We start from the raw sequence: 12,568 nt of genomic DNA on the forward strand, positions 1-12,568 counted from the left end.
CGTCTTAGACGGAGCGGTCGGCTCAGGAGAGGGCTTTTAATCCGCCTGGCAAAGACGGGGATTACCGTCGCGTTTCGGGGCATTCGAGCATCTTCTCGCACTTTGCCACGCCGCGGTCGCGGCTTTGATTTTGTCTTCAGCTGCAAGTGGAAACAGTCCACTCAGGAATTATCCAGAAAAATAAAATCCCCTAGTAATGTTTGGAAAGAGAGGAAAAAAAGAGAGTAAAGAACGGTGAAGTCAGACAAATAGATGACGTAGGTTTAAAAAAGAAAGAGAAAACAGAGGCTCTTTAAAGTCACCCACAGTGATGCTTAACTCTTACATTACAAAACTGAACTTACATTCAAAGACACAGATATTACATCCATCAAACCCACCAGTGGTTTGAATGTTTTTTCATTTAAAGTCAAATATCGGTAATAATACTGACGCGAAGGAGTCTTTTAATCTGTCGTCATGAAGTGTCATTCGGTAAACATCGACACTTTTAATGCAGAGTTGCTCGAAAAGTTGCATTGGAAGTCCATGGAAAGCCCCAACTTTTGCATTAAAGTCAATATTTACGACATAATGAGCTCAGTCCAGTTGAAAGTGTGATGAAGGCTGCCTGGACAAAATCACTTTGGAAAATAGTGTTCCACATGTTTCCCGCATCAGCAAAAAGAAACAAAACAAAAAACAATGCAGCCAACAATCAGCCAAAGTTTTCTCGCAAAACTTTTTCTTCTCATTGTGTAGAATATTGTAATTAACCCACATCAGCTTAATGTTAAAAAGATAGGTGAAATATCATTACTTTTAGTCCCACATTTTTTTATTATTGCTATTATTATTTCTGTTACTTGAAAAGAGATCAGATTTGTTTTCAAAGTTGTGCAAGTTGTGTGTAATGTGGACAACTTGGTGCAATCCGTTGACAACAAAAAATGTCTGAAAACCCTCCAATGTAGCTGAAATAAAAAAAAAAAACTGCAAAGAAGAGTGGGTCAGATTCCCCTCGTATTGATGTTAAGACTCATTGTTCGCTATCAGAAATGGCACTTATCACCACCACTTTAGTGCTTGGTTCGAACTGCTATTTTTCATAAAAAAAATAGAATGGATCTTTTAAAATGCGTCAACAATTAAGCGTAACAGAAAGCTGCCTAAAAACTGTACAGTAGCTGGTAGTTTGACTCGGCTCGGCTCAGAAAACGTCTTTTACTTTATGAAAGCATACGTTGTTTGACATAAATAATCCATGCGACGACAACAACGTCTCAAACGTTTAGTCCCCGCGCGTGGACGGCTTCTGGAGACCGGAGATTCCGATGGATGCCATCTTTAAACCCTCCGGGTAAATGGAAGCCCGTCCGCCGCTTCAAGCGATGCTCTGCAACCTTCGCGCAGGCGCAGCCGGCATGCGGCAGCGCAGGCTCTTCCAAAAGTTTCTCCTCAAGTAAATCTGAGTCAGTTTGTCGGTTTCGGCAAACGAGTTTTTCCACTCCAGAGCTCCTTGTGTCCGTTTGACGTAGCGCAGCGACTCCGGCAGCTGACTGTAATCCACCGGACCGTCTGGGAGGAGAGAACAGAGAGGCGTGAGAGCTGGCGTGTTCAAATGTTTCATGCACCTTTAAAAATGCTTCCCTTTTCCTTTTGGTTTAGATTTGACCTCCAACTAGGAAGGTTTGGGAAAAATTCATGCTGACTCGGTACAATCTGCATGAAGAAGCTCAGAACTCTCTGAAAACATGAAGCGTGTGTTGTCAGTCGCTTCATTCGTTATCACAGCACCTCAACACAGGAACTAGAGATGCTCGGTATCAGGCACTAAGAGAAGTTATCTGACTCTCAAGCTGAGAGATAAAGCAGCAGTTTCTTAATTTGAGAACATTTTGGCCTTATGAAGTTTGCTGAAAGAGATTTGCGTCCGTTTGAGCCTGCGCTCTCAGGCTCAAATCACTTGCAAAGACTAGCTAAGTAGCACTGAGCTGTTGCAAATCTGCAACATCTGCCTGGAGAGGGTTAAAAGACCAGGTAAGACATGACTCCCAGTTAATCTGCTAAAAGCACCGACAATGAAATCTTTACTGATCACTAATGTAATGATAAGCCAGTGATTTAACAGAAAATGCTCCTTCTTTGTTTTCCGATGTGAACGGTTATTGACAGCGCTTAGACCCTCCTCCTGGCTCTGACTGGTTGGTTTTGGTGCATTTCTTCAGATAGTTTGAATTACTGTCTGATGCTCAGGAAGGAGGTGAAGATGGAGGTTTTCACAGATCATCAGTCTCCTGTCCGACTGACACAACATAGTGACAGTTTTACCAAAAATGTAAAAACAAACAAACATATTTTTAATAACTGTTACATGCTGCAGATTTATCGTTCACAAAAGTCAGCCGAGAAGACTCTTGGCCCTTACCGACTTCCACCAGAATAACTTTGGGATCATTTCGCATCAAAGCGTCATGAAGGCCAACTTTCTGCTCATACGCCAGCTGGTTGTGATTCTCCTTCAGTTTACCAGCAGACGACAAGATGATAAGCAGTCGGCGGCACTGGCGCACCGCAGCACAGACGGCGTCGTGGACAGCTGAAAGACATGAAAGACGAGAAGCGTGACTAAGCGGTTACACACGGCGAACGGAAAACCGTTCGTGTGCCCTCCTGCCGCAGTTTTGTGGCTGCGATCGCACAAAACGGGAGATTTTGGACGAGGCTGCACTTTTAAAACGAAGCATCCTGCTGAATTACATCTGTGATATTTTCGTAGCTCCTGACCTTCTCCGGGGCGGTCGTCCCGTCCTCTGATGTACAGGGAGTAGCCGTGTTTCTGCTCCAGCTCTTCTGGAAGGAGCCGCAGGGCAAAGTGGGCCACGCCGTCCAAACTCGGCATGGCCGACTGACCGACGCTCACGTAGGCGTCGTAAAGTTTCCCATCCGGAGCTGTTGGAACAGCGAGAGGGGTAGGGATTAGTCCAACAGTGAGAGAAGATGGCTACATGTCTTTTTAAACACTGTATGTAAAAAACTTGGATGATACAAGAAGAAGAGCTCACCTTGTTTAGAAAACAATGTTTTAAGTGCCCTGTATGCTAAGAAGAGGTTGACTTTACAGATGAGGAAGAAGGCCGTCAGGATCAGGATGGTAAAGAGGGCAGAGAGCCAGAGAGACACAATCATGTAGAACCTGTTGTGTTCAGTTGGGTCAGCTGAGGAAACGAGGCAGACAAACACAAATGGTTACTCAGTGGGAAGCATGTAAACAAGCGTCAACGTGTCTTCTGGTTGGACCGGACACGGAGCGATCCCTTTGCGTAACCGAGACGCTTGGAGCAAAATACCTTCCTGGAGCCGGACCTCCCCGACCTTCGCTTCAGCCGGGCTTGAGATGTGACAATTGATGGGGATGTTCAGGAACTCGTTTCGGACTACAGCAATGGACAGAGTGGACTGACCGAATACTTTGCCTCTTTCGTGGATACTAGAAAAGACATTTAAAACAAAAATCAGTCATTTAAAAATTTGAACCGTAACAGACGCCGACTACAGAGCTGTTTCTTAAACTGCCGCGTACAGGAGCACACTCAAAGCATGTTTTGTGCAGCAAGTTTTGTCTTTTCTGTGTGTAGTTTTTATTCACCCCTGGTGTGTATATTGTGTTTATTTGGGAATGCAAAAGGTCACATTGGATATATTTTCAGGAGGCAGAGAGACTCACAATTCCCAGGACTCAACAAGCCCGCTGATGTCACTCGCGTACGTCCCGTCAATGGTCCAGAACATGACGATCTCTTCGTCCTCACTGAAGCCGGTGTAGGCCTTACAGTGCAGCTCTGCTCTCTTACCTGTCGGGGAAAGTGGCAAACAAACCAAGCAAGAGATGAATGACAAATCTGCTCTCCCACCAACTCACGGAAGCCAAGACTCAACGAAACAAGGGACACACGGAACAAAGACCAATAAAAACAATAGAGACAGAAAGCAGAATGCATTGGGGTCACTGTTGTTTGTTTACTTACCCACTTCAACTATGACCACCTCGTTTTTGGGCCTCACAACATGAATCTCTGGAAAGAGGTCCAGAGTATCTACAACCACATACATTTGAAAATGAAATCAGGGAACAGAGAAAAAGAAATGAAAAAAAAAAAAGAGGACAACACTATATATTAAAATACATATCTATACATATCAGGATTTGGTGAAAACATGAGGGAGTTGCGATATTACCGAAGCAAATCAAAAACTGGAAATGCTACAAGAGCTGCTGGGATTTGTGCCAACCCTTTGCGGGTCCTACATGGAACAATGGCCGCCTCTGTCTGTGTCAGCAGTCCGTTTCTCCGGAGTCAGGTGACATGTCTGAAATCGTCTCGTCCTTAGGAGAAACCCAAACTGGAACTGTGTGTCTGGCCCAAAATCAGCCTCAAAATGAACGCTGAAGAAACACGGCGGCTCCTTCCTTTTCTTTGGAGCCAGAGTTTATGTTGACATGGCGGAAATTAACCAGCCCCAAACACTAGTTAGTTACTTTGGCCGTTTGATTTTGATACCAAAGTGTTGGCTCACGTTAATAAAGCAATGGATTGTTGCTAAGCAAAATTCCTGTTTTGAAGGCCTTCAGGTCTCAGTCTGAAGGATCATCTGTGGGGTCATTTGGGAACAAAAATCTGTTCTGAGTCTAATCAATTTGAAGAATCTATTAGGTGTCGTCAAGTCAAAATGTGGGGTACAAATAGATCTTTTACAAAATAAGATTGAATTCTGAAATTCATTTAAAAAAAAAAAGCTATTTTTATATCACAAAGATCCTTCATTTTAACTGGCGTGTGTCCAAATTTGAGATGTACCGTTTTTGACAGTCAATTGGACGCTGCGTGCTGCAGTGTAATTCCAGCCGTCGACGGTGACGTCTACGTGGCACGTGTATTTTCCTGCATCTGCCCCCGAAACCTTCGCCAGCGTCATGAGGCCGTTTGCGCTCAGATAGACGGACTCTCTATCCGGCTGCACCTGCTGACAGTCCTGTGTGCAGACAAGCAAAATGCATCCTATTCTCTTTTTTGTTTCTTTTCTGGGAGGATGATGAAACATTCAATCATTTCTTTGATCCTTTTACTGTTTGACGACTCATCCAGGAGGTTCAAAAAGAAACCTCCTGAATCATCTACCTGATTCTGCCCATTCAGGTAAGTATTTCTGACAGCAATACTTACCATAACTGAGGCAAATGAGAAAGAGACCGGGAAGAAACATGAGACGTGTTAGTTACGCCCTCTGGCAAGCTGCTCTTACTGGAAGAGTGGCAGGACGAAGGCTATTAATGACCTGAAGAAGTTCTGTTTTCAGACTGCTGCGAGCCATGAAGGGAACATGGCAAATATCTTATGGGGAATTATGACAAAAAGAGATAAATAATAAATACGACTACTAAAGACTTGAGAGAGGATCACCCTGCATCAAGATAAAAAGCCCTAATCGTTGCTAAATATTGGAGACACTTGTAAATTTTGTGGCTAACATAACATAGCAGTTATGTTAGGTTTACTACATAACTGTACTGCTTGTTCAGGCAGATGCATTGTACGAGGTACGTCAACAGGGGGCAGTGTTGCACTGGTTAAGTCAGAACCCATCAGTCATGATGGGGAGGGAAAAAAAGCCACAAATCACAGCTGTGACCGTTTTATAACAGGAGAACTAGTAACATGACAAATAATAAATAAAAACCTTCGTCCATCGTATTTTCCTCGGGAGGTTCAGTCTGAAGACCTCGGTCTGTTTGCACTGAAGACCTTCACTTGTTTCCTCTGTCGCCAAAATCTCCTCGCTTGGATCCGGGCAGCTCGACCCGGACACCAGAACTCTGAACCGTCTTTTTGATGGTTTCGTTTTATTCCTACAGAAAAAAATACACAAGAATGTGGGTGACAAAAAAACACTCCAGAGAAAAGCTTGATACAGTCAGCAGACAGTCCAGGACAAACTTATTAGCGGGGTGTTCGTCTGACCTGTTTTCACAGACGTAGCTTCCGCTGTGCGTCTCCTGCACGGGCAGAAACCACAGCGTCCCGCCTCTGACCTCCACCCCGCCGGGGAGCCGCTCGCCGCCCCGCGCCCCTCTGCTCCACTCCACCTCGGAGTGAACACCGGCAATCTGGCAACTCAGCAGAAACAAGTGGCCAGCGCTCACGTGGTAGGTGTCTGCCTCCCTCTGGTGGTCTGGATGAGGCAGTGCACAAAAAAAAAAAAGAAGAAAGAAACAAGTCTTAGGTCACCGAGGACTGCCTGAATAAAATAATAATAATAATAATAATAATAATAATAATAATAATAATAATAATAATAAGAATAATAATAATAATAATAATAAATGATTTATTTATTGCAAATATGACATCAACTGCAGCCCAAAACACTTTATATATATATATATATATATATATATATATATATATATATATATATATATATATATATATATATATATATATATATATATATATATATATATATATATATATATACACAATGAAGATGTCACTGGACACTTTAACAACACATGCAGAGAGCCTCCAGGTACAGGTTTAAGTGTAAACCTGCCAAAAAATGTCTGTGTGCTTTAACGCAAAATGTCATGTTTCCAAAATGGATGAACAATTGCCAAATGACATACAGAGGAAAAACAAACACGTACTATTATCCATGGCCACTTTTCTATGGGGAACTTTATTGTTTTTGCTGCCCAGGAATGATAGCAAAGAAATGCCAGAATGTCCAAACCTGACAAACGCATAAGGAACAAAAGCAAAAACAACAAAAAAGCACATCTTGTCAAACGTGTACAAAAAAGAAAGAGAAAAGGACCAAACAACCCACAAGACACGCAGATGACCCATATTAAAGAAGAAATTGCGCAACAAGTCACTGAATGATGTAAAAGTGTTTTTTTTTTAGGTTTTTTTTACCATCGACGTTTGGGTTTTATGCTTACTGTGAATCTCTTCTGGAAGTTGCAGAATCACAGAGCCTGACTAGTGACCAAAACAAACACTAAAAAACTACAATCAGACAAAAGCAATTTGAATCCTACATTTATCCGATACGTTGAACTTTAAGTCTAACTGTCATTGTTTAAAATGAGACCCGGGGAAATATGTTTTTAATGCAACATGCATCCTGAAATGCAGCTGCCAAATGCAGGAGAAAATGTGAGAAACAAGCAGACTTTGATGATCTGCCGTGCACTCTCCAGCTAACATGATCTCGTTTGAGCAGCTGCTCCTCTACGCCACGCAATACACTGAAAGTGCTTTCAAAGTGACACATTAATCCACCTGACAGCACACTGGTTGACTAAGAGTGCAAGAGAGTGAGCTGGAATCGAACTCACAACTTTCTCCTCATGCCACTAAGCCACAATCGCCTCCGACCTTGTGGTTAGATTGATGGTTTATTTGTGTGTTCAATCGTTAATAGTAATGTGTAACACCCGAGTCTCTCCAATTACGTGTTAACACCTCTAAGTTCATTTTGTTTGCACACACCTACACATGCCCTCATGTGCACCTTAAACTTCTGATATGACTGATTGTAACCTTTCTATTGCATGCCGTGATTTTTTTTTATAGAAGATTTAAAACAATAAATCTAAAATGATTTCTTTGTGCAATTTTGACTCTGTAAATCATCAGTAAACCGCACAAGGTGCTGCCAAAATCCCCTCTCTTTGTATAATAAAGGCTGTTTGCTTCGCTCGTGTTTCTCCCCTTGATTGGACAACTCTGTACATGACCTGCTCTCGAAACAAGAAAGAAAAAACCCTTTTATAACAGCGACAACATGTTGTACTGCAGCAACCGACTGCTGACATCAAACAGACGTCGCGTATAAAGAGTGTGCATTACTCAGACATAATCATAATATTTATATGAACTGATAATGTCACGTTCTGTTGAAGTTGACCTCTTTGCAGAGAGGCAGACGTCGAGTGGATGCTGCAGGTTTCAGTCGTAAAGTGATGATTGAACAAAACTTGCAAGCAGCCAGATGAGCCGCAAGCAGAAAGAAAACAGGAAGCGGGAAAACGAGGCGCAAATCAGAGGAATTTAAAGGAAGAATCCAGCAAGGAGTGACTGAGAATGATTCTCGAATAAATATAAAAACAGGTTGCAGGTGTAAGAGGAGAAAGAGAAAAAGTGGCACAGGGGCTGAGGGAGAGCCCACAAACTGGGTCATCAGGAAAATGAATGGAATCACATAAAAAAAAAGAAATGAAGAACATAGAAAAACTAAAGCAACTAAAGGACTGAGCTAAGGCAAATCAGAAGCTGATCTAGAATAACTAAACATGAAAACATAGTTAAACTGGAGTAACTAAGAAAGGTGGGCAGCAAAGGATCCGATGAAAGAATAGAAACTAAATAAAACTGAAATAATGAACAAACCCAAAACCAAGTCAGACCCTCACGAATGATTTCTTAAATTGTCCTGCAATCCCGTCCTCTTTTATGAAAGCAAGTCAAACATGTTTTATTCTGGATTTTTTATTTTATCTTGTTTGTTTTTCTTACATTACGTTACTGTCTAATAATGTCTACCAGCTGAGTGATTGCTTGTCTTAATTAGTCACGTTGTAAATTAGAAATCATATGTAATGAACATAGTGCGTCATAGCTGTCCACTTATTCTTTGCATTTTGCTCAAACTCATGAACTTCCATCGTTGTATTATTTCTTTTTCTGTTTGTTATGTGTTGGATTATATTGTTACGATTATTATTTTTCCTTGACTAGGAAATGTTTCTTCATTTTCACCATTTTTGGCTGTGACCTACAGCGAGCTCTGCTCACCTGACAGTCTTAGTCAGAACCGTTTGTTTGTTTGGGAAAATGTTGTTTTTTGTTGTTGGTTTTTGCACAACTTATGCAAAACTGCCTTTTGTCACAGCGCCGTCTTCCTGTGTGAACAATTTCCACTTTTTCTTGCTGGTCTGACGTCTTTCGTGCTTCCTGTAGAGCTCCAGGAGCTCCATTCTGAAGTCTGCGCCTCGTTTGCTCATCGGGGGAGGCAGCATGAGAGAACCGGTTGATTCGGTGAGGATTTTGATTTACGATGAGTTCAAGACAGAGAGAAAAGGAGAAGTCACTTGAAGGCGGGTGGAATATTCGCACCACGGTTTATGAGTGAAGCCTCAATGTGCTTTAGATGCGGGAAAGCGTCGTTTCTGATGGACTGAGAGTTCGGCTGCAGGTGCAACACTTGTGTGGGTGGGTGTGGGGCCAAGTGATGCAAGAAGCGATATTACACCAGTGGAAGTTACACAAAGAAAACGATGTGGCTTTAACACCTCACAAAAGAACGCAATCTGCCTTTTTAAAAAAAAAAAAAAAAAAGCTCAGGGATTTAATCTGTAGCAGTCGCTTCCTGAATGTCACCTCGCTGGTCCGCAGCTCCTCAACAAACACAACAAAACACCCACATCCTCAACACAGGCTGTATAACCCACTGCATAAGAAACATGAGCCTATCACAAATATCACCGTTGATCTAGTTAGACGGGTTGATGTATCGATTTGTTTTGAAGCATCTGTCGTGACTGAAAAATTACCAAGTTAGGGTTTGAACGGCTTTACGATTGCCCTAGGATACGGATGTTTCTAACTCCAAGAAAAGGGGTTAAAAATGTTTTTTTTTGTTTGTTTTATTTTAAGAGCTACAGCAAAGGTCTTCATATAGCCCATTATGTGTTTTAATTAAATTCAAATCTGAGATCATCCAGCTAACGTCTAAACAACCACTTGGACGTAAAATTCTGAACTCGAGGTGGTAAAACTGATCTCTGAGTTCAGGGTCACTTTCCATCAAGGTGGGGCAATAAAGAAAAAAAAAAAAAAAGGTGGTCCACCTCAAGCCATCCCTCCCTCCCAATTTGACCATATCAAGAACCCACCAATGTTCAACACATTTTGTTTTGTTTCGTGTGCATCTCCTCCGAAACACCGCAGCAATGTCAGAAACTTGTCGAAAACCTCAAAGAAATGTGCAGTGGGGATCTTTTATTGCAACTTGATATACTACAGTATATTGTTGCACACACTTCATTTTTCGCATGAAAGTGTCCCACAATATTTAACTGAAAAACAAGCCGGATGGAAAAAAAGAAGAAGATAAATGAACAAAGCGCAACAACTTGTTAGCTAATCTGCACACCAATAAATCACACACTTCAATAAAGACTCGTCGAGTTTCGGCTTTGGTTTTTGCACTCTGGTCACGCCACGACTGTCATTTTCCTCTTGTGAGATGAGACTTTTGTTGACCTTTGTCTTGATCTCACAGCATGTCTTTACAACTGAATCGCTCCCCTGGCAGAAGCCTGAAGGCTTTCCAGTTGAAACACCTTTCTGAAGTGCGTTTTTTTTTATTTTTTATATTCCATGTGCAGAGAAAACGAACTGTAAGCGAACGGATCATCATCGGAGAGTAGTAGGAGAAGGTAGCAGAGTGACAAAACGTGCTCAACAAGTCCTGCAGCGGCCCGAGCCTTTAGCAGCTTAGCTCCAGAGACAAATCAGGATGAAGTATAGTCTCGAGCCTTGTCTGAAGAGCACGGACGGAAACATCGAGCTGTTTACATTGCGGAGGAATCAGATAAATCTAATTCCGCTTTTTGAAAGTCCTAGGACAACCTGCAGTCTAAAAGTGATGGGCTCCGCCATCAGAATCGACTTCATCTGCCAAATCTGTGCACACAAACAAATAATTAGACTTTGGCTCCACTTTACTCTGAATGTTCACGTCTAGTGGGAAATAAAAAAATATTATTTGAATATCCACTGGAGGAGCAAACGTGTTAATATCTAACCAGGGCTGATGATTCTCGGCGCTCCACAAAGAGATGGAAAAAAAAAAGAAACATATTTTGTTCTCTTCAAAAGCGTGAAAGTCGGGGGTAAAAGTTCATTTGTTTGAAACTACATTTTTCTGATGAACTCACTTGCTGAAGATCCGATTATTGAAATCATATGAAAAATGTAAATTGATGAAGAGATTTGTGAATGGCCTGTTTGACTGGCTCAGAGGAAACCACAGATGTTGCTTTTCTCACATGATGCCTTTCTGTCTTCTTAAGACTCTTCATGATTAAAACTTGTACTGCTGGTTTATTATTCAGCAAACAAAGCCATCTTCAAGACTTTAAATCTTTTGACATTTAGCTCTTTGTAAATGTCTCTGAAAGAAAAAAAAATGTTTATTTTTGTTTGTTTTTCAACCTCTACTGAAACTGAAATCAGTTGGATTTCACAGAGTCAGCAAGTTCTTTGACCCAAACAACTGCGTTACATTTTGCCACGTCTCAGCTCCACGGAGACAGAGCCTGGCTCTACAAGTCACCCCTGCGTCAAAAGCCGCCGATCCCCCCCGCCCGTGTGGTGATCAGCACTCACCGTGACCCACAGCCCAAGCCAGAGACAGGAGTCCAGTCAGGAAGCGGATCCAGCCTCCGGGTGTCATGGTCCTCGCCTGCGGGATCTTAACGGGTCAGATTCCTTAAACCCCTGGTCGTCTCCTCTGACGGGGTTCATTTTCTGAGCCGAGCTGTCGCTCCACTCTGCAATTGGACGGCGCTTCTTAACACATTTCCTGGCAAAGTCATTCAAACACCCGACCGCTGCTGTTAGGGAAGTGAGAGATCGCACGAGGAAGTCAGAGCTGAAGCACGCCCGGTGAAAAATAACAAAAGTCCAAGGAAGTTCCACGCGCTGGCTTATTTATTTGGAAAAGTTATTTTTAAAAAAAAAGGAAAAAAAACCTGTCATTCAAAAAACATTACCGAATTCGAATGAGCAGCAGAATGTGAAAGAAGTTCCACTTTTAAGTCCTAACTTACCAATTTATGTGTAGACAAACTTCTGGTTGCTTGCCCCGGCGCTCATCTCTGGGTTTGTTGGGTTTTCCGTCCTGCTGCATCTGGTGTTTCGTCTCATAACCCCTACTTGAAATTTCCACTCAGCTTTGGAAAAAAAAAAAAAAAAGCACCATGTACTCTGCAGTACAGGTGATGCGCAATGATTCACTGAGAGCCAAACAGGGTTTTGGTTGTGTGCAAATTTAAATGTAGGTCACTTGACCTCAGAAAGTTCACATGAATTTTGAGAAAGTGCACGTCATGACAAATGAGAATTGATGAACCAGTAGGTTCACAAGGAAAGTCGACTCTCAAACGTCTGATTTGTCGGTCTGAACATGAGCTCTTTGAACCGCCTCGTTTTTTGATGTACAATCTAATTGTCTTTATCTGTCAGTGAATCACAGATAAAAAAGCATCTTGGTAAGTCGTCTCCTATACACATTTTTGCTACATTGAGAAAATGCTTACTTCCTTCACATAGGCACAACCTCTTCCTGTCTTCCCTTTGTACTCATCCTCCTCGCTACTTTCAAAATAGTCTTCAGCTTTACTTTCTGCTCTTCCATCATCCTCTTTCCTCTTTTTTGTCTTGCTTTGCAAGAAAGTGAACAGACCAAACACACATGAAATCGACATGGGATCCATCGAACCTGATTTTGGCCCTGC

General features: G+C 42.1%; 1 protein-coding gene across 3 annotated transcripts; it reads right to left on the reverse strand.

The window, feature by feature from the left end:
• Positions 1-281: 281 nt before the first annotated feature.
• On the reverse strand, positions 282-11,950 carry LOC129360880 (interleukin-1 receptor-like 1). 3 transcript variants are annotated; one of them, XM_055031360.1, is made up of 12 exons: positions 11,882-11,950; positions 11,439-11,665; positions 6,000-6,210; positions 5,719-5,887; positions 4,839-5,013; positions 4,008-4,076; positions 3,707-3,833; positions 3,330-3,469; positions 3,045-3,197; positions 2,767-2,931; positions 2,408-2,578; positions 282-1,557 (listed from the first exon to the last, which is right to left on the reverse strand). In XM_055031360.1, the coding sequence occupies exons 2-12, from the start codon at positions 11,503-11,505 to the stop codon at positions 1,364-1,366; spliced, it is 1,641 nt and encodes a 546-aa protein (XP_054887335.1). In that variant the 5' UTR covers positions 11,506-11,665; positions 11,882-11,950; the 3' UTR covers positions 282-1,363. The 3 variants fall into 3 exon arrangements, with proteins under 3 accessions (XP_054887335.1, XP_054887337.1, XP_054887336.1); XM_055031362.1 differs by having other exon boundaries at positions 11,439-11,602; positions 11,882-11,941; XM_055031361.1 differs by having other exon boundaries at positions 11,439-11,634; positions 11,882-11,917.
• Between the last annotated feature and the right edge of the window lie 618 nt (positions 11,951-12,568).

Source organism: Poeciliopsis prolifica, unplaced genomic scaffold (assembly GCF_027474105.1).
Source record: "Poeciliopsis prolifica strain line A6 unplaced genomic scaffold, Auburn_PproV2 SCAFFOLD007, whole genome shotgun sequence".
Lineage (NCBI taxonomy): Eukaryota > Metazoa > Chordata > Actinopteri > Cyprinodontiformes > Poeciliidae > Poeciliopsis > Poeciliopsis prolifica.

Coding starts and splice junctions, on each gene's coding strand:
- LOC129360880 (XM_055031360.1), bottom strand. CDS start 11,505: ATGACACCCGGAGGCTGGATCCGCTTCCTGACTGGACTCCTGTCTCTG. Junction 5,888..5,999: donor AGCTACGTCTGTGAAAACAG/GTCAGACGAACA, acceptor TTTTTTCTGTAG/GAATAAAACGAAACCATCAA. Junction 3,198..3,329: donor GGAGGTCCGGCTCCAGGAAG/GTATTTTGCTCC, acceptor TCGTTTCCTCAG/CTGACCCAACTGAACACAAC.